At 43.3% G+C, this 23,199-nt stretch overlaps 1 protein-coding gene across 1 annotated transcript in view; it reads left to right on the top strand.

Annotated features, from left to right (window-relative positions):
* LOC310879503 (insulin-like growth factor 1 receptor) overlaps positions 1-23,199 on the top strand; it is an 89,280-nt gene that overhangs the window by 38,175 nt on the left and 27,906 nt on the right. The window contains exons 3-6 of the mRNA XM_083794240.1: positions 13,986-14,295; positions 15,300-15,439; positions 16,810-16,954; positions 20,830-21,038. Of these exons, the coding sequence (XP_083650366.1) occupies positions 13,986-14,295; positions 15,300-15,439; positions 16,810-16,954; positions 20,830-21,038 (804 nt within the window). The remainder of the gene's footprint in view (positions 1-13,985; positions 14,296-15,299; positions 15,440-16,809; positions 16,955-20,829; positions 21,039-23,199) is intronic.

Genomic DNA, 23,199 nt, shown 5'->3' with positions numbered 1-23,199 from the left:
CTTTTGTTTCCAGTGTTGTAAGCTTTCCTTCCTGTCAATTTGTCCTCTAAAAAGAAGGGGGAAAAACACTTAATTCTGTTTATTAATAATTATGTAATCTTGTTGACCACAATATCTTAATCTACTAATAATATCTCAGACAGCCATTGATGTAGTTCTGAATTCTGATGAATGTTGACTAAGGGCATTTTACAGATAATAATGCATATGAACCAGGGGGGCAGTCAGACAGATATTTTGTGAAGCCACTAATTATTACTCCAGTTTTGGCATCACTGCACTGGCTTCCGGTTGTTTTTAGGATTGATTTTAAAATAAATTTACTTGTCTATAAAGCTCTCAATGGTCTCGCACCTCCGTACCTCCGTGACTGCCTACCTAGATATGTCCCTAACCGCCCCCTCAGGTCCTCCAATGCTGGCCTACTTGAAGTGCCTAAAAGAATGTGCACAAAGAAATATGGTGAGGCAGCTTTTTGCTTCTACGGCCCAACAGCCTGGAATAAACTTCCATTCGAGCTCAGACACGCACCCTCTGTAGACATTTTTAAATCTCAACTCAAGACTCACCTCTTCACTCTTGCTTTTTAGTTGAGTTTTACTATGCACGTTCCTACCCTGCCCTGACTGGTTGCTGCATGTGGTGTTTTTATTTGTTTTTATTTATTTTATGTTCTTATATTCAATTTTGTTCTTTGCCATTGTTCTATCATTTTAACTACTTGTGTTTTATTGTTTTATATTTCTGTGTCCTGCCCTGTGAAGCACTTTGAGCTGCATTTATGTATGAAATGTGCTATACAAATAAAGTTTATTATTAAGGAAATTGGCACATCCTGAAAGTTCATATAATGGCCTGTTGTGGCGCTGTCATTGGGCCCAAAAAAACCCATCGCCCCATAGAGGTCCATCTATTTGGGCCCAACTTCACCTAGACTGTATTACCTTAATAAACATGGTCATGAATACTTTCTGCTTCCAGTCACTAGTTTAAAGTCTCATTTCTCATGTCATAATATTCTTTTTGGACAATTATGGTCCCATTTATTAAAAAGATGACCATAAAGTCGCGTATGTTCTGTGGGGCATGGCTACCGTTACAGTCTATGATCGGGAGCCACCCCCCGTTCGAGTCAAAATAAAAACCAACTAAGAAGAAGGGGGGAAGTCCCGCCTCGTTGTCTGGGCCAGCCAATGGGCCAGCTGGGCCCAAACGGATCTAGAAAGATGGCGATTTACAATACAAGGACTGACTGGCTTCATCTTACGTCCATATCGGACCCGGCGAACGCTTTGTCCATATTTTTTTACAGTCTATGATATGAACCCAGTCATGAAAACAGCTGTACCAGCAGCTGTACTCTTCAGTTAACTATTGTTTTGTTCCTGGGTCTCGGAAGGAAGAATCAAGAAGCAAGAATGAATAGAAGGAAAGACGGAATGAATAAAAGTAAAAAGGAAAGCAGCATCTTTTATTTAACCTTTTATTTAAGCAGAGATGTGAAGAGTGGAGGAATTAATGAATGGATAGGGCGAAAGCAGGTAAATGAATGGAATTGGAAATGATCAATTGTGAACAAAGACTGAGATATACTAAGAAAAGTGGTAAGAATGCAAGAGTGCAACACAGGAACGACAGGTTGGTTTTGCAGGAGACTGGACTGGAGTAGACAATGTGTAGAAAACAACGGTGTTCAGTGAAGTGAAATGTATACATATAGAATTAGAAAACGCAGACAGGATAGAGATTAAACAACTTAAATTGGAAGTGGTGACACAAAGAGGCGGAGGCAGACGAAATTGGAACTGGAACAATCTAAAAATGAAGCCGATATGTACCCATTTATTTCTGGTTTGGTCACCTACCTTATAAAAGAGCTGGAGAGACAGCGAGACTCCAGTTACTGAATCAAGTCAACAAACACTATAGCAGTGATTACTATCAGAAAATAGAGCTTCAACAATTTAACAAAAACCTTTTTGTTTTAACCAAAAACAAATATCACTTACCCTATCTTAAAATCTGACAGTTAAGAGTTTAAACAAACGCTCTTTTTTATGACTGTGTCTTAAAGTCAGTCTCTATGATGTGAGGATGGAATGAGGGAGTGTATCGTGTTCCACACAGCTGAGGTCACGCAGACCTGGAAGACGACCATAACATCCACCCCATTTTGGACCATGTTGGAAAGTGAGACTGTATAGATGTAGATTGTATAAAATAATAAAATATTAGATTTTTGGAAGCTCTGAATCGATTCCGAACCCACAGATAATAAGAATCATGATTATTTTTATTTTTTTACATGAATTTTTTTTTCCAACACCACTAACCAGGAAGTACAGATGCTACAGGTGTTTAACACCTTGAGGGCCCGGGCCTATTTAATCCATTGATAAAATGTGCCCATCGTCAACAAGCGCCTCTAGGCTGTAGAGCGATGCGATCAGTTTTCATGGCACTAATTTGACGGAGATGATCAATCTCTGTCTCGGGCACATGACCATGCACTTGAACTTGATGGTGATTTACGTCATGGGCCCCGATGGTGTTAATGCCTGAAGGTAAACGGCTAGAAATAGAAAAACATTCTATTGGCGTGTGTACAGTACATGTGTGTCTGTCTGTGCATGCATTGCTTGTCATCTTGTAGGTGAATCATGAATCATGTGCATACATGTCTGTGTGTGTGATGTAAATAGGTTTTCAACGTTCTCTCTCTGTGTGTGTGTGTGTGTGTGTGTGTGTGTGTGTGTGTGTGTGTGTGTGTGTGTGTGTGTGTGTGTGTGTGTGTGTGTGTGTGTGTGTGTGTGTGTGTGTGTGTGTGTGTGTGTGTGTGTGTGTGTGTGTGTGTGTGTGTGTGTGTGTGTAAATCACATTCTTCATAAGTGAAAACTCAACTGTTAATCCATTAAGACCGGAGGCCAATTCTACAAATGTCTTCTAAATCAGTAGTTTTCAACCATTATCATGCCAAGGACCCCCAAAAATGATATGTATCTGGCTGCGGACCCCACCTGAAAATGCTTTAGTGCCAAGGACCCCCGGAAGAGAAGATTAATTCCATTATTTTTCCTTTTATATATCTGTATCTGTCGGTTTGTGGTTTTCACATTATTTGGGCAGCAATTAACAATGCTGTCCTCAACCTATCCACCCACCCCCAAGGTATAGTACAGGAACAATCACTTCCACTTGAACATAGACCAAGGACAAGAAAAAAGTACGCCAAAAAAATTGATAAAGTGCCCCTCGGGGCACAGGTCTCCACCAGGGCAAGACAGGTTGTGTCGTCCTGTGGCGCTATAATAGGCCAAAAATGTGTTTTGCAAAAATCCACCTGTTGGTGGCACTAAAACAGGCCAATGTGAAAAGGGTGGGATATATTCCTCAGCCTAGTAGGAAAGTCTGTGAAAGATTTCACGTAAATTGCACGCTGCGTTCATGATTTGTTCAAAGCGGGCCAATGTTAGCCAATTAGGATGGAATATGAAATATCATACAGATCCGTCTTGAACACATGACTATAGAGATAGGCCCTCATTTATCAATTGAGTGTAAAATCTGCCCCAAATTCGAGTGTAGGTTTCGTAGTACACCCACGTCGCCACTCGCCACGGCATTTATAAAGTAATCGCAGCTGATCCTTCCTTTATTTTGTTCCAACGTTAATAAATGTGACGGCTGGAATCTATCTGGCACGCCCTATGAAATCAAGCCTCGCCCTCGTTTTTGCGACATGAACAACTGCAGTACGACCTTGGAAACCATGGTTACATGACGAAAAAAGTCAATAAAAACGTTTCCCCCGCTTGCCTTGCTGCCCGCCTCACCCCCCCTCTCATACACACACACAGACGCGCACACGCAACTTGCAAGCAACTGTCACTGTGTGTTGTTAGTTGTGTATATACAATTATTAAAATGTTTATTCATTTAATATACAACAAGATTAGTGAACGAAAACCTGAACCTGTGATTCTGTGAAGCATTAATTAAATGACATAGATCAAATAGATCGAAACGTTGTCAGTATTTTCAATAAAGAACGTCTTTCTTGTACCTGTGGTGTGCGGGCTCCATCCAATACCTACTGAAGCATTAATTAAATAACATTGCTCATGTCATTGGAATGAGTTTGGACACGCACAGCCTGTGACAAATGCTGTTTTGCAAATAGTGGCATCTCCTCCTCCGCTCTTGTTCTGACTGTCACTGTCGTGACCTGCATGCACATTTACTGCCTTCCTGTGCAGCCTAAACCTTAAATGGTACTGGTGGTAGGCTATAGTGGTGGTGGGCTCAGGCTGGCTGGGTTAGCCTACCTATAGATGCGGATGCGGTCCCCACTTGCGCTGGCTCGGCAGTCACATTTATTGGCATTCGAGCGCGTCGGGTTTATCCTTCATTAAAAGGACGAGATGTAACGCGAGAAAGACATGGCTGTAGATTGCAGTAGCCTACCCGTTTTGACTATAGCTGCAGCACTGCAAATTCCTTCCATGTCATGGAAGTTAACTCTTCCAGGAGGGGGGGGGGGTCGGGGGGCTACCGGTATGCGCTCATCTCATGCAAAACACTGTTTAAATTTAACTTGCAACATTGTTTTTAATTGCACGATTTTAATTGCTTGCACATATATCCTACCATTTTCATATGACATGCCATTACAAAATAGTGAAAACATATGTTTAGATGCCTGTGACAGCATGTCAGCAGTTCAGACAATGCTGCTCCGCTTGTGTACGACAGAAAAACAGGACAAAGCCTACGACAGCTCCCGACCAGACGTGATTTTTGTCCTTGCACACGTTCAATTTGAAGGTTTTGCGGAAATGGTAAATGCCGATTTGCCAATTTGCTGGATTTTTGGACAGAATCTGGAGGAGTAAATGTGTTTTTCAAAAGTCGACCTCCTGGTGGCACTATAACTTTGGGGCAGAGGTTCATCGTTGGCATCCAGGGAGTGTGTGTGCAAAATTTGGCATCGACCGGGTTAACGGTGCCGGAGATTAGCTGTACACAGACGGACGGACACACAGACACACACGCACGCACGCACACACGCACGGACGGACGGAGTGCAGAACATGTCTTCGGCCTGGTGGAGACAAAAATACAAAATAAAAGGTCAAAAACAAACAACAACAAAGACCAAAAACACCTAGGAGGCACAATTCAAGTTGTGGTTGTACCGTATTAACATACGTCTTAGTTTCTATGTTACTCTATATAAGTCATACATGGGCAACCGGCGGCCCGGGTGCCACATGTGGCCCTCACCATCGCTTAATGTGCCCCTCAGGTTAATATCAGAATACTGATATATAATTGATTTCAGCTGCTACAATTCCAAACATTGCAAACATGACCCGCTTGAATTACTTCAGTCTAAATTTGTAGTATGTCTTTTTTATGTCCAATGTATTTGCATTTAAGTTCACAAAGGAATTCCAGGATTCCTATATATATATAGGAATCCTGGAAAGTATTTTTTTTTATTGCATTGCAATTCAATCTAGATCTGCTATTTTTGCTACAACAGTATATGCAATGTGGCCCTCTGGAGTGAATGTGGAAATATAGTGGCCCTCTGGAGTGAATGTGGAAATATATTGGCCCTCTGGAGTGAATGTGGCGATATAGTGGCCCTCTAGAGTGAATGTGGAGATATAGTGGCCCTCTGGAGTGAATGTGGAAATATAGTGGCCCTCTGGAGTGAATGTGGAAATATAGTGGCCCTCTGGAGTGAATGTGGAAATATAGTGGCCCTCTAGAGTGAATGTGGAGATATAGTGGCCCTCTGAAGTGAATGTGGAAATATAGTGGCCCTCTGGAGTGAATGTGGAAATATAGTGGCCCTCTCCATATTCAAAGTTGCCCACCCCTGGTAGGAGTAATGTACATTGCTGCCTTAATAGGATCCCTGGCTAGACCCACACACCTGAAAACATTTTTCACATGTATTCACTTTCAAGTTTTTTCAAACAATAGAGGATGTACAAGCTTGCATAGCGGCACGAAGTGGCACGCTGTGAGTTTATATATATTTTCTGAAAAAAACTATATAGCTAAAATCTAAAATGACACGGATGATATCCCTGTTTTAATGGGTTAAATTAAGTGATTGTTAGTACTCTGTTTGTGAGGTAGCGGGTTGTTTGGCAGGTGGATGATGTGCAGATGAGTTATGTGCTGTCTCAGGTGAGTTCCCACACTACCTGCAGATAGATGGTAGAGAGTAGATGAAAAGATACAGAGAGAGAGAGAGAGAGAGAGAGAGGTGGACAGACGGGCGAGAAACGGAGGCGGCACGGGCACTTTTGTTACCACGTGTGTGTGGTGTGTGTCCCTTTAACAGTCCTCAGAACTGTTTTAGTATAGTTTAAAGTTGACTAGACTAAATCTGTTATATACTAATGGTCATGCCATGGTTGTCCTACTATATCATGACCATTATAGCAAGACCATACAGTATATAACAAAATCAACTGAAAATACTAATACTATAACTGCTGCTGGCTGCTATAAATGTTAATATAGACCTATGTCTTCTATTGTGTTCTGAAGGTCGGGGTGCTGTACTGCCACTAGTGTTAATGTTATATTTTGTATCGTGTCCTCGGGCCGCTGCGCTGTGTGCCAATTATGCCCTGGTCTGTGTACCAGTGTGCGACGCACACCTGCGTGTGTGCCTGCACTGTTTAGTAGCCTATTTACTATTACATTCTTATGTTTTGATAATCAGCGCTTTGCCATAGAGATGATACATACACTGTGCCATATTGGAGAGGCCACTGTCATAAAACGATGCATCGACTCAACTTCGACTTTTCTGTGTGAAAAGTCGACTTGGAAAAATCTCAACTCGTTAATGCCCTAATATATATATATATATATATATATATATATATAGGCAAAAGCCATCATTGAATGAAGATGGGTACATGCTCTCTCCTCTGCCTCCTGCTGTCCACTATCAGCTGTTTGATCTTGTTGAGAGCGAGTTTGTTCTCCGCACAGTGCCAGTGATCTGACTTCCTACCTGTAGACAGTCTTGTGGTCATTGACAATCACTGACATATCCTCAGCATACTTGATAATGACGACATGGGATTTGTGCGTGGCAATGCTATTTTGGGTGAGTTGTCGTGTGCACCTTGCAGACATACAAGGAACGAGAATGAGTGCAAGTAAGGATGTCAATAATTGTGCAATTCTATAACCGGTCGCTGAGTCTCATTAAACACTTATTTAACAGTTAACTGATTTGCAGAAAATCCCTTGTGAACCAGTGGAATTATATCTGTGATGGCCCATTAAAATGCCAATGAAATAAATGTTTATGGCATACAGTATGTATATTAGCCAACTGGTGATTTTTTTAATTAAGATATTTATACAATAATAAACAAGATTGGCATTGTGTAAAGGGTCCACAATGGTAGTAAAGTGATGTTTTTATTTAACCTGAAATGGTCTTAGTCTAGTCTTAAACCCAAACCACACCAATGATTTGAGACGCGACAAAGCCGTTTTTTCGTTCGTCGCAGCGGTGTTGCACGAGCTTTATTGCCATGAGAAAGCGCTATAGTTTCCATCCAAGTTATCCGTAAGAGGTTCCTGCCCGGCAGCAACCATATACATTATGTACTCGTATGTGTGACTGCTTGAGTCTGTGTAATGATGCAGGAATGGTGAGCAGTCACAACAGGTGCTGTCAAGACACAAACACATGCACTTGGTTATAAAAAACATTCATGGACAATTGTGTTCCTGCATGAAAACTGTTTTAAACATGACAAGACATCCAAAAGTACTGCCATGTGTGTATACATACGCACGTACAAATCACACATAAAAGAAAATGTAAGATACAAATTAGACCAGTCTGAAGTGAGTGGTGCAACAGCGCCCCCCTGTTGGTACTCCAAACAAAGGGACATGCATAGGGATGGACATAGGGACATTGCTGTTCCTTGGAGTGATGGACCACTCAAAAACAATGAGCTGGATGACTGTAGTGTAGTGCTTGGTTCAGACTAACTAGGTAGGTGATTTCAAAGGCAGATGAAAAAAGGTGTTTTTAGTTTATTCTTTAATATGTGGATTCTGATCTGATCTAGTCTGTCGACTGTGGATGGGCATGAAGGGCCGAAAAACAACCTCACTTTCATACAAACTCGTATGCCTTTGTTCTCGTCCCTCTATTCCTGTGTGTGTGTGTGTGTGTGTGTGTGTGTGTGTGTGTGTGTGTGTGTGTGTGTGTGTGTGTGTGTGTGTGTGTGTGTGTGTGTGTGTGTGTGTGTGTGTGTGTGTGTGTGTGTTCTCACATGACTTCCTGGGACAGGTGTCATCTTACATAGGGAACACTAGGACAATAACTGTGTAGTTTTGGGTGATTTTTTGAATTAAAGCCAGGTGTCGTGTTTTAAAGAGACTCTGTGAGGGGATACAATGACAACCTTTTCTGTGCCAGTTATTGTTATACGTAGGTTGTGCCCAATAGGCTAGGTACCGTGTTACCAATGCTACTAAATGAAGGCTATGTTGAAACGGAGTCAGGGTTCTGCTGATATTGTGCATGTTGGCTCACTGGAAACACTCTGCTACACCAGTGGGTCTCGGGCCACTTTTACACGGCAACGGTCTTACAATGGCAAAGTCCTGTTGCGTTCTCACGTTTTATTCAGCATTTACACAGAGACGCAACACTGATTGCACACGCTGTAATGTGCATGCCAGGTGGCTAGGTAGCGGTGACGCACTGCCAGATAGACCAGGCGCGCATGCATAGTAAAACCACTTCCATTCTACTTCCTCACAAGGCGGGTTGTTTACATTCACCAATGCAGCGTGGTTTCGCGGCTCGCTACATTTGTTTTCATAGGATGAGGGCAAGGGAGCACTTGCTCATCCTAGGAACTCCAAATATCGCCTACGGCTCTGCACCAATGTAATCAACAGAAGTGACGTGAGCCAACATGAGCCATGATGTCAAACACGGATTCATCGTTTTCACTTTGTTGCGTTTTCAACCCACAAAAACACTGTTGCCGTCTAAACAGACCCCTGCAAACGATACTTAATTTTGCCATTTTCTATGGAAACCGTTCTTGTGTGAAAGATGTCTGTGTCTCCAGGTACACTCATGGTTCCTTGAGGAGAGTTCCAAATGGCCCTTACAGGTGTGCAACTCTGAGTGCTCGCAATGGGTCGCGAATCGCGATGCTCTATGAGCTTTTAGATTGCTAATTTCTACACTTTGTTAAATGCTTGAAATGTACTGTATGAACATTTTTTCAAGTGTGACGATTATACAATAAATTCCAATGTAATTAATAATAATAATGTGTGACAGACCTACTCTGAGAAGTGAAGAACAACTGCATACTAATGTATGCAACATGGGAATGTAGAAATATTCTAATTTGTGTTTAGGGAGCTGGTCAGAAAAGTGCCCTGCTGTGCACACACACTCAGTAGGTGGCTCTGGGTGTAGACGGTGCACAGTGACCTCTCTACTTAATGAGCTGAAAACGGGTAACACACAAACAGCTTTGTTCTGCCTGAGTAAACCCAGCCGTGTGTGTGTGTGTGTGTGTGTGTGTGTGTGTGTGTGTGTGTGTGTGTGTGTGTGTGTGTGTGTGTGTGTGTGTGTGTGTGTGTGTGTGTGTGTGTGTGTGTGTGTGTGTGTGTGTGTGTGTGTGTGTGTGTGTGTGTGTGTGTGTGTGTGTGTGTGTGTGTGTGTGTGTGTCAATTCAATCTTTATTGCAGACTCAGGGGAATCCATATCACAGTACAGAATAACAATACAATAGATAAGAAGTAATAAAATAGAAAGAAATATACAATAAAAAGAGTTCCACTGTGTGTGTGTGTGTCTGGCTCTACTCACAACAGTGCTGACCCCGGTGAACCCACCACTGGTAGCAACCATCAGGCTAACAACAATTTAGACAAGTGGCCGAAATTGATAGAAATATATATTCGGCCACAGAACCCCATCTGGATATATTTTGTGACCACCTCCAGAAGCAAATATTTGAGAGGACCCCACTTTGAGAACCAATGTGTCCATTTCACAGACCGTCTTAACCAGGCCACTCACACACATGTCTCAGTTTAGCTACTTTGTGGTGCTCACACTGTCATAAAGTTGCACTTTCTGTGCACTGATTTAACACTGTCATAGTGCCACACTCCTTGCACTGATTTTAAGGCCACTTTGAAGTTGAGTTTCTTGATTTTGCCTATCTATCTATGGCACAGAAACCCATTAGAAAATACTTTGCTAGGCAACACATGTATGTATGGCAAGGTGCTGATTATCAGAACATAAAAATGTAATAGTAAACACTAAACGGTGCAGGCACACACGCACACTGGCACAGAAACCAGAAAACGGAACGCAACGGATATGGGGCATAATTGGCACACAGCGCAGCACAGCAGCGGCCAGCCATAAGAACACAATACAAAATAATGAAAAGATAACATTAAAACTACAGTGGCACAGTAGCCCGACCTTCAGAACACAATGGAAGATATAGGTCATAGGTATAATTAACATTACTAGAATTTCGCGGGCCCGCTCATCCTAGCACATCCTCGATGCATGGCAATAGCGGGAGGGCGATGCGAGTGCTGTACTGTACCCCTTTGTACTGTACTGCACTCCTTAATATTGTACTGCACTCCTTAGTATTGCACTGTACTGTAATGTTGTCCTCTGTACTGTACTGTACTGTTATTAGTGTTGTTATTATTGTAGTTGTTGTTGTTGTTATTGTTATTACATGGATTATTGTTCTGATGTGAGCTTGTTTGTAAATGAGTGAGTTTACAAAGAAGCGTATTGTTATTATGATTATTATTAGTAGTATTGTTATTGTGATTGTTATTATTACATGGATTCCAAAATTGCTAAATATAAAAATATATATATATTTTATTATTGACATTTTTACAAACAAATAAATAGGCTAGTTACAGTAGCTAAGCTGCCCACTTAAGCACCCTGACCACACCCAGCACAATGACATTAGCACCCCTGGCTAGTTACAGTAGCTGCCCACTTAAGCACCCTGACCACTGCAACAATGACATTAGCACCCCTCCCCACCCCAAGGATGGCCTATAGGTGAGGAATGTTGTTTTTCCAGTTCTAGATGGGAGATCATTAAGATGCTGCTGCATCCTGTATTAAGATGCATCCTTACTTCCTTCCTTTCAAGGAATGGAATTTAATTGAATGCCTGGAAATGTACCATTGTTTTGTCTGTAACTATATACCCCCTTTGCCCCCCGTGGCGCCTGGCCTGCAAATCCAAAAGTAGTGTGAATATTTCCACAGCCTAATTACTAAAGGATAAACTATCAGTCTTCTCCGAAATCTGTCAATCTTTGTCAACTCAGCACGTGTTGACAACGCATTGTAAAAGTAGTGTGAATATTTCCACAGCCTAATTACTAAAGGATTGTGACTGTGGGGTGACAGACATAGTCTGACATACAATAGGCTACACGTGTGCACAGTTAATAAACAATGACCTAATATGTCCAGAGTTCTTAAATTAACATAGTTGGATTTTAAAAGAAAGACGATGCCATAAATCAGTCAAAGTGAGTGACAGACTCAACAGTAGCACACAGCATGCAAGGCAGCGATGCATGCATGCAAACATGTTTCTCCAGCTGAGATTTAGTGTCTCCATCTCTGGAAGAGGTTGCACATGACCTATACGGCCACACTGAGGCGCTCCAACACAAACACATGAAGCTTCAGCTGACACAAAACAACACCATGCTGTTTGTCCAAAACACACAATAACTCCTCTCCCACCGACGTCATGTGTTCATTTATCTTTAGCCATATAGACTCCATTTGACCCAAATCAACACCAATGCTAGCCTGTTTGTCCAAAACACACTATCTGCTCTCCATGTTTCTACTTCGCCACAACCTAATGTTAGTAACAAATCTATTGTTGTAGATTGTGAGAAAGGGATGTCAGAAAGCCAAGCGTTGTCAGTTTACTCACAGCACAGCACCGTCACTCCTGTCAGCTAGGGTTAGGTAGCTAGGCTGCTTAACGACGACACTGTCTGTCAGGCGTACTGTAGTAAATATAGGACTAATATGTGCATGGAATGGATAGTGTGTGAGTCTGGGCTCAGCGCACACTCGCAATTGCGGCTGGAGGGCGACGCGACACACACACACACACACACACAGGGCGATGTGTGGATAAATCACTGAGAGTTGGGAAATGCGCACGCAAGAAGCACGCACAGGCAAATGTGTTAAGAAATACAACGATTAAGCACGCACAGGCAAATGTTGTCAGAAGCATCTGTTTCGGTTTCGTTTGCGCGACGGTTTCATTCGGATGGCTGGGCTTGTGCTGCTAGTGCTGCTATGGAGCAGTGTAGAGTAGGCGTGGCGCAGGCTGCCTTAGAAGGGCGCGTTCACGACATTGAGGGGTAAGAAACCATCCCGGTCACGTGGTTCATGTAACGCGTGTCACTGTGAAGGACTGGCCAGTCTGGCCCCAATATGAGGATTTTGACGTAGGCTGTTGAGCTTGCGCAACAACGGCGTGTTTCACAAAAGTAATATTTGTAAAGTAAATAAGACATTTTTTGTGAATGCAATTAGCCTATATGTATTCTGGGAGTGTGCAGATTTTATTTTGCATAGAGAGATGTGTGGTAAAAGTGTGGTTTGGCAGCTGGCACATCATCAGAATACAATCTGCTATTACCTTCCACATTCAAGATGTGAACAACATGTCTTCCTTCTCATCCGACTCAAACTTCAACAACTTCATTTCTTTTCTGAGCCATATGCAGTAAATAAACAACAACCCGCACTGACAGGAGACGGAGAGATCCATGTGTCCCGCGCATAAAGTTAAACTGGAAACAGGACAGTCACTGTCAGCACGGGGTGGGGGTAAAGTTTGGGGATAAAGTTTGCTGAACTCCGATTTCTGACAATAACCAATCCTACAGTTTGAATTCTGTACACACGCACACATAGAGAAAAAATATGGGGAAAATATTAATAAATATGGGATAATGGGGAAAACAAATGAAATTGTTGGAGTTGCACAACTTACTTCAAATGGGTGTGATTTTTTTTTCTTTTTTTCGACTTCTCCTAATTTGAGTCGACTTGTGTTAATGAAATCGATGCATCAACTTTTTAATGAATGCCCTAGTGTTAGCACTCGCACCGAACCAACGTTGGCGGTGGTAAGAGCCATAGGCTATTTTTAGCACCATATTAGCCCTCTGTCGGTGTCGGCTCTCTGGTGCATTCAGCAACTGTTTTTGTCACACCTTGCAAAGAATGAACAGTTGCATGTAAACAAGACAGTGACACCCTGTTTCACTGAGTTTACTGTGTGTTTGTGTGTGCTCGTGCATAGTCTTAGTTTTGTAGGTACTAATATGCACACAACGCATTTTGAGGGTGATACTTTTTTTACTTTTGAGTTTGTATCCTGAAAAGTAACAGTTTTGGACATGTGATGTTTCCACCCGACGGAGACGATGTCCACTCACTGTGTGTGTGTGTGTGTGTGTGTGTGTGTGTGTGTGTGTGTGTGTGTGTGTGTGTCTGTCTCTGCCTTATGCGTTTGTGTATTATTTGTCACACTACGGTCTATACACAAACACATAACGGCCGAGCTACACCAGGCGTTTTCAGCCACACGCACTTTTAGATCCAGTCCTATTTTAAAGTGAGCATGTGCGGGGCTCGTGTGTGCGGGTTTTATGCACACGCTCGCTCGGTGTAGCTCGGCCGCAAGACAGTATAGACCTAGTAAGATGATGCCTTTGGCTTTTGTTGTGACAACCACACCACACACATGATCATTACAAACATTGTTGTAGGTGTTATAATTGTGTGCGACTAGGGCTGTCACAAAGTATTAAAGTAATCACTCAATCCTTCTCTTTTACTATTTCAACAGAGTGTCCGGAGAAGTGTGTGCGCGAGCGTCGGGCATGCACCCAGGAGGGCGAGTGTTGCCACCCCCAGTGTCTGGGCAGCTGCTGGGTGCCAGGCAGTGACCTGGCGTGCGTGGCCTGCGTCCACTACTACCACGAGGGCCGCTGCGTGGCCGACTGCCCCGCCGGCACCTACCGCTTCGAGGGCTGGCGCTGCGTCAGTGAGGACGTCTGCTCCCAGGTCCACCTGCCCGACTCGGACACCTTCGTCATCCACGCCGGGGAGTGCATGCCCGACTGTCCATCCGGGTACACCCGCACGGACCCTGACAGGTGAGATCTGTGGGGGAGTAGGGTAGGGTGGAGAGAGGTGGAACTCTGTCACTATGCAAGGCCATGTGTACGGCCACTGTGCAATGGGTGTAACATATTTTTTAAAGCCTGATTAATTACAATATAGACTACGTCACCACTTATGATCAATGAAGCACCCAGTGAGTTTTAACTCCTTAAAAACACATGATCAATAACCCTAATGTTACCAACCTGAGCAGCATAAACAAAGTTCTCCATCCTATCAAATAGTAACGCCCAGCGCTCAGGACGGAGATTAATAAAAGGACAGATTTATTTATATCAAAACCGATCGCATAGCTCCACAGGCTGGGAGCGTCTGTTGGGCAACATTCGATGTCATTTCCGGTTGGGACGTCATACAAAATGTTCCCCCACCATATTAGTGGATGAGACCGAAAATCTTAAAACGTGAATAACTTTTGATCTAAATCATTCCATCCAATTTCTAAGCAAAGATTATGTTTTAGACGGGCCATCGCGGTCCCGTCGCTAGTCGTGCTAGAATTAATCATACCTTCCGTAGTTGTCGATCGCCTCGGGGGTGTTTTAGCTACATCTAGCTATCCGGGATAGCGCCTGGTGCGTCGCTAAATGTGCTCCGTTGCTGCAAATTGCTAGGCGCTCTGATTTAATCGTCCTAACCCCTGGGCGTTCGTGGTGTTAATTAACTACTCAGCTGAATATATAATTATTATAATTTTTTCCCTTGCTTTATGTTTTTAATATGTGATATGTATTGTTTCGTTTGTTGTGGACCCCAGGAAGAGTAGCTGCTACTTAGGTGGCAGCTAATGGGGATCTAAAAAAATAAATGATAGTGATAGTGTCTACATTCTCCCATTGCAACCCCACAGCTCATCTTTATCATCAATTTTCGGCAAGAGGCGTCGTCATCGTCTTATCTTTGCGTTGTGAAATCAGGCCTCTGAAGAACAACATGTAAACGTAGTTGTGTCCTCTTTCCTCTCCTCTCTCTGCAGCATGTTCTGTACAGCATGTGATGGACTATGTGATAAGATCTGTGATGAGAAAGTCACCATTGACTCTGTGAACGCCGCCCAGCTGCTCAAAGGCTGCACGGTCATCAAAGGCAACATCCACATCAACATACGCAGAGGATGTAAGTAGTGCCGTTACCATCGATATATAACATCCACATCAACATACGCAGAGGATGTAAGTAGTGCCGTTACCATCGATATATAACAACATCCACATCAACATACGCAGAGGATGTAAGTAGTGCCGTTACCATCGATATATAACAACATCCACATCAACATACGCAGAGGATGTAAGTAGTGCCGTTACCATCGATATATAACATCCACATCAACATACACAGAGGATGTAAGTAGTGCCGTTACCATCGATATATAACAACATCCACATCAACATACGCAGAGGATGTAAGTAGTGCCGTTACCATCGATATATAACATCCACATCAACATACGCAGAGGATGTAAGTAATGCCGTTACCATCGATATATAACATCCACATCAACATACGCAGAGGATGTAAGTAATGCCGTTACCATCGATATATAAGAATGGCTAGATGGCTCACCCGTGCTGCTGGCCAATGGAGAGCGACGTCGCTTATAAACGTCAGAGACGACTGCATACTTATATGATTTAATATGACATTCATAGGACAAATATCATTAAGCAGATAAGCATCCTGAATCATAGCCACGTTGATGTTTGTAATAAACCAACCCGTTTGTAAATCCGTCAAGATTTGAGCGAGTTATGAGTATTTTTGTTTGAGCTGCCATAGAACATACGGTACTGTAGCACCAAAGCAAGATGGCTCCGCTCCACCTTGAGCCATCTAGCCTTTATATACGTCTATGATTGTTACTGACTGGCAGCATAGCATGTCTTTTATGCACGGAAAATAGCCGATCTACAAGCTCACACATCAGTTTGCTATTTTTGAAGGGCCCTCCTATATACAGTTTTTGTCCCCACACGTCTCAAGATTTTTGAGGAATTCAGGTCAAATGCCTGCTAAATAGGACGTAAACGCCATTGACAATGAAGGAAAAATCTACGTCATATTTAGACCAGAAAATCAGCTAACTAATCACAGCCAGTATGAGATGATCCGTGATGATGTACAATGATAAGAAAGAGCGCCTCTCACTTCACATGGGCGCATTGTACATCATCATGACGTAACATGTCGATTTGCTCACACACATATGACCTAAATTCTCTGTTCATTGTCAATGGGAATTTAATGTTTGTGTAAGACGAAAATCTACACTAATAGCCGAGTATAGGAAGGGCTGGCGCCCCTCAAAAATAGCAATAGTAGCGGATCTCGTGAAGCTCGAAGCGCGTACCTCTTCACGCCACGTTTCGACGTAGTTTGATCAAGTAAGGCATTCATTTACGAAATGACACCACAGTGTCTTTCTATCTCAATCATACTGAATCTCTCTCTCTCTCTCTCTCTCTCTCTCTCTCTCTCTCTGTCAGATAACATCATGTCAGAGCTGGAGAGTTTCATGGGACTGATCAAGAGAGTGACGGGATATGTCCGCATCACACACTCTCACACACTGGTGTCTCTGTCCTTCCTCAAGAACCTCCGCTTCATCGACGGAGACGAACTTCTGGAGGAGTAAGGACCCCCACAGGCCACACACACACAGACACACACACACACACAACACAAACTTTTCAGTCGTGAGATTTCATTTTATGTTGCTTCAACCCATGAATATAATCCCGTTTTAATGGGATAAAATTATTCATTCATTATTCATTCATTATTTATTCTTCTACACGGCATCACGCCCCACGTTTTCGTTCAAAGGAAGTAATTGATTTAGATTTTTATGGACTTTTTATATAAAAATACACAAATGAAAAATTTCAAAAAAGAAAATTGGCATTCTTTGTTGGGTAATTACAGATATGTAGCACTGCGTGAAAAGAGGGATTAACGGGCAATTCTGGGCACTAGATTTGCCCGTACACATCAAGTTTAGCGGGCATATTCAGTAATATACAGTAATATACGTGGGTGATGGTACATTTCGGGAGTTTACCGGAGTTTGTTAAATTTACCGGGTGTTTCCTGGAATATACTCAACCGTATTCCATGCTTTTTGCGCAGTGTGTAGCATGGGGCAGAACAACGTAGTTTGGGTGATGTAGTGCAGTGGTTCCCAAAGTGGGGTCTGGGGTCCTTCAGTGGGGTTTCAGAGGTTTAGTATACTATTAGTAGTTAGCATAGCATCACTTTAACCACATTATCCATTATACATTGGCTCTTCAAAATAGAAGATCTACTGTCCAAGCTCACAGTGCGTCACATTGTGCCGCACTGCATGCTTGTACATCTGCAATTTTTCGAATAACACAAATGTCTCTTTGCACAAAACCTTTTCAGAGGGGGGTCCGCAGCCAAATACATATGAAATTGGGGTCCTTGACTTTAAAAAGTTTGAGAAGCACTGGTGTAAAGAGACTGGAAAACACGAGCAGAGAGTGTAGTGACATGAACCCTGGTCCTGGTGCTCACATGAAGCTTACAGTATGGTCCTCCTGGTGCTCTCATGAAGCTTACAGTATGGTCCTGGTGCTCACATGAAGCTTACAGTATGGTCCTCCTGGTGCTCACATGGAGCTTACAGTATGGTCCTCCTGGTGCTCTCATGAAGCTTACAGTATGGTCCTCCTGGTGCTCTCATGAAGCTTACAGTATGGTCCTGGTGCTCACATGGAGCTTACAGTATGGTCCTGGTGCTCACATGGAGCTTACAGTATGGTCCTGGTGCTCACATGGAGCTTACAGTATGGTCCTGGTGCTCACATGGAGCTTACAGTATGGTCCTCCTGGTGCTCACATGGAGCTTACAGTATGGTCCTGGTGCTCACATGGAGCTTACAGTATGGTCCTGGTGCTCACATGGAGCTTACAGTATGGTCCTCCTGGTGCTCACATGGAGCTTACAGTATGGTCCTGGTGCTCACATGGAGCTTACAGTATGGTCCTCCTGGTGCTCACATGGAGCTTACAGTATGGTCCTCCTGGTGCTCACATGGAGCTTACAGTATGGTCCTCCTGGTGCTCACATGGAGCTTACAGTATGGTCCTCCTGGTGCTCACATGGAGCTTACAGTATGGTCCTCCTGGTGCTCACATGGAGCTTACAGTATGGTCGTCCTGGTGCTCACATGGAGCTTACAGTATGGTCCTCCTGGTGCTCACATGAAGCTTACAGTATGGTCCTCATGGAGCTTACAGTATGGCATAATACCACGGCTTCTCAGCCTGTGGGTCGGGGGACGCCCAGGGTTTGTTTTAGGGGGCGGGTCCTCAGATGACAGTGAAGTGGCAATTTATTTAAAAAAGGGAAAAAATAAAAAAAGACCATTACTGCGTCAAAAGTAATCAACAAACTACTATAAAAACTGGCCAAATTGTCAAATTATATAAGAGAGCGAGAATTGTGAAAATAGTGAGGCATTGTGAGCTTGGATCGATGGATGGATGCAAGGACGCATAAACGGTATTAAAAAAAACACATTTTTTAAATCAGAAATGTTACGGCCAGCGCTGTGTTTCCGTCACATTCCTCCCTTTAATGTGCTGTGTGTGGCGGTGAGCGTTGCCATGGGAACAGAGCAGTGGAATTGTACTGCGGTGGTGTTGGAATGTGAACAGAGAAGAAGAGTCGCATAACAAGTCAAGGACAGTGTGTGTGTGTGTGTGTGTGTGTGTGTGTGTGTGTGTGTGTGTGTGTGTGTGTGTGTGTGTGTGTGTACATTGAAGTGCCTTGCTCAAGGAAACCTTGACAGTAGGCTACAGTAGTTGTTGAGTTGTGATTGGTTGATTGAATACGTCAGAAATGTAAACAGCACGTGGTACAGTAAGACATTAAAGCTTATAGGATAATCAATGACGACTTAGGAGTGGAGCTTTCCTTTGCCTTTACAGTATAATAGATTGTCTCAGTTGATCCAGTAACAAACTCGTAACCATCTGACCTCAGACTGGATTGTTTGGATACTTTATTAGACATGTAAACGGCACGAGGTACAGCAGGGCATTTGGGCTAAAAGGGTAACACTAAAAAGTCCTGGGGACTTCTTTCCGTTTAGGTTCTATGACCAACTGTTTACATGCAGAGCTGATTGGGTGACTGACGTGCACAGCATACTTCCTTAGTCTTAGGTCTTACGAATGGCATTAATGAAAGCTCTGTTCATTTCTGGTCAGACAGAGTCGGGGTGCTAAATTAATTTCCTTTTTGGAATGGCACAATAATCTTTTGCAGACTGTTAAAGGTCTAGACTTAGTTTTGTCCTAACATGGGCAGCATAATTATCGTCCCTCCCTGCCCCGATATGGTCCAATGAGACAAATATATAGGCGGCATGCATTTCATCAGGAGACACTTGCCATCATTACAACCATAGAATTCCTTCATCGCTTACGTTAAGAGGCTGAGTAGTTTGAATCATTGATTGAATACTTTATTAACAGTTTGCAAAAAGTACAGATGTACATACAATATGTATGCACATACAATTAATAGATAACAAAAAAAAAAGCCCAGAGGGCTTGTTTCCATTGTGGTCCTGTGTATTCAATTCATCAAGACACAATACTATACAAGAAATCATCAATCCTAGGTCAGGAGCAGAAGTATATTTACAGAAAAACATTGGGGGGTGATTATTTGTGGTGCTCTTTTATGGTGGTTTTGAAGGAGAGTAGGGAGTCGGGCATTCCACATTTTGGTGGCATATAGTGATGAATTCATCCCCATGTGTGTGCCGAATCTGCGGGGAATGAGATCAGCGTAGCTCCCTCTGTTGGTGGTGTGCCTGTGTGGGCATTGCTCACTCTTTTGAAGTAGATGGACTGCACTTATGAACGCAGAGCATACATAAGGCCTGCTCATGCATACAGCAAAACCACACCAAGACCTTCAAATACACACACACACACACGTCACACACACACCCCAGACATTCCTATCAGAATTGTCTAGAAGTTTGTTCCTTCATAGATAATTTCCAAGGTCACAGACACACAAGATCTAACCCACGCTTCAGTACGCACGCACGCACACATGCACGCACAGTCGCACACAGAGACACACACACACACACACACACACACACACAGACAGACAGACAGAGACCCATTCCTTCAGCCTTGAGACAAACAAAACAAATGTAGATATAAAAAACCCACACATCCTGGGTAGTTACTGTATCTGTTATGGAATGCAACTGTCAGTGCAACAATAACTATCCTTACACAACCAACCTTTCTCTCCTCTCCTCTGTCTCCTCTATCTCTCGCTTATCTATCTCTTTTCCTCTATCCCCATCTCTTTTCTATCTCCTCTTATGTCTCTTCTCCATCTCTTGTTTTATCTTTCTCTTCTCTCTCTTCTCTATTTCTGTCATCGTCTCTCCTCTTGTCTTCTCTGTACCTCTTCTCTTCTGTTATTCCTCTCTCTCTCTCTCCGGCAGAGCGTATGCCTTCTCAGTGTTTGACAACCAGCAGCTGCAGTACCTGTGGGACTGGAAGCAGCACAACCTGACCATCGGAGCAGGGAAGATGTTCTTCAGAGCCAACCCCAAGCTCTGCCCATCGGAGATCAAGAAGATGTGGCAGAAGACCGGAGTGCTGGGGACCTGCGGCGAAAACGACTGCCGCAACAACGGAGACCGTGCGAGCTGTAAGATGAGAGAGAGCATCGTTACAACCAATGTTCCCTCTAATTTTTTTTCGTTCTGAGCAAACACTCAAACCTCCTGAGCAGACATCAGCAACTACTGAGCAAACATACGTCACCTTGACACCAACTATCCAAACGTTAGATAATGCGAAGTGAGCGCCCCTCACTTCACACAGGTGTGATTTTATTTATTTTTTCAAAATGGATTTTGGTATACGAGTGAATCAATGAATAGTTACATAAGGTTACGCAAGTTACAACATTTTTATTTTATATCAAGGTGGTAGGCTAGCAATTTTAGAAATATTCAGTTATCAGTGGTTCTCAACCTTTTCAGGCTGTGACCCCCCCAAAGTAATCATATTTGAACTGGGGATCCCCCACCTAGACAAGCAACAGAATGGTTCAACAGATAAATATTGTTAAAATAGCCAATCTACAAGCTCGTTGTGAACTTGTAGATCGGCTATTTTCACCAGTTTTGACCAGTTTTTATAGCATGGTTTGCTGATTACTTTTGATGCAGTAATGGTATTTTTTCTTTTAGAGCCTTTGAGGCATTATAAAAGTCTTAAAAGTCCTTAAATTGTCACTTCACTGTCATCTGGGGTCCCACAGGTTGAGAACGACTGGTATATGAATAGCCTACTCAATTGTGCATTACATGGGGGGCATGAGAAACCGTAAAAACTTTATTGGGACACACACACAAACACAATAAAACCGAGTTAATTTGTTGGTGTGTCAACTCCTATAGTTTCTCAGATTGTCGAACGTCAGCAGCCCCTACTAGTACGCCAGATATGAGCTATTATTATATGTAGCTCTACATAGCAGAGGGATTGATTGATTGATTGATTGAAGAAAGCTGTATTAACAGATTGGATAATTACAGAGAGAGGTTCCATATGGGACTAGACCGCTAGAGTAGAGATTAATGTTAACTTCCACATGTTGTTTCATTCACAAGTACACACTGGACTGCGGAGGCTTGTTGTGCTGTAGTGATAACAACGTTAGCTAACCAGCTAATGCGAAGCTAACGTTATTCCCCCTCTCCTTGTTGCGCACAGCCGCACTTCCATCCGTTCGCCTTTTAAATCTGAATGTCCCATCAACGCACGGGTCCAAGGCGCAACGCGATCTTATCTGGTTCTTGGGGTTTCACACACTGACTGCACTGCAGTGCTGCCTGCTCCTTACGTCTCCACCTAAGGCCGCGCAGACGGCGCACTGGGCGCAGTATACAAGGAGGAGAGGAGAGGAGAGCAAAGAGTAAAAAAAGGAGGGGAGGAGACCTGTCTGTCGCCTCGCCTGTGCTGTGTGTGTAATCTAAATAAACTGTGAAGTAAATAGAAATAAAGTGTGGGCAAATGTCGACTCGGGATAGGTATTATTACTGTAATGTAGATGATACTCGGGGGGGGGGGGGGGGGGCGGGGGGGGGGGGGGGGGGGGGGGGGGGGGGGGGGGGGAACACCTTTTTCTTTTAAAGAAAACTTTTTTTTACACCAGCGTCGGTGTCTGTGCGCGACAGATTTCAGTTGTGCGCAAGAGCATTTGGCCATGTGCGCGCGCGCGCACGTTAGGGGGAACATTGGTTACAACCCACTTAAACCCTATATACTTGTTGTGCGGGGAAATTTAAGTTTCAGTTTTTGTTTTCAGTAATTCAAAAGTGCTTAGAATTATTATTTGGATGGAAACACATGTTATGATTGAACAGTAGCATTTTGGCTACTCTGGGCAGTGCAGTCTTCGGATGCTGGGATTTTCATTTAGGGAACAACCGAAACCCCTGCATCCATATTCCAGGGGAAAACCTTTAAATAGCAGATCTACAAGGTTAGTGGTGGCTCAGGGGTAGAGTGCCTGGATGGTAACCGCAAGGTTGCCAGTTCGAACCCGGGCTCCCCCAGAGTTGCTGTCGAAGTGTCCTTGAGCAAGACACTGAACCCCTAATTGCTCCCGATGTGCTAGTTGGTGCCTTGCATGGTTTCCGCTGCCATCGGTGTATGAATGTGTGTGTGAATGGGTGAATGTAATGCACAATCTCTGTAAAGCGCCTTGGATAAAGGCGCTATATAAATGCACCATTTACCATTTATCATAGTCACTAGTACAGATCCTTGAGGGACCAAATGTATTGGGTTTAAATGGT

This window comes from Protomyctophum parallelum (assembly GCF_964188405.1).
Source record: "Protomyctophum parallelum genome assembly, chromosome: 2".
Taxonomy (NCBI): Eukaryota; Metazoa; Chordata; class Actinopteri; order Myctophiformes; family Myctophidae; genus Protomyctophum; species Protomyctophum parallelum.
This window is presented reverse-complemented; position numbering and strand designations above follow the sequence as displayed.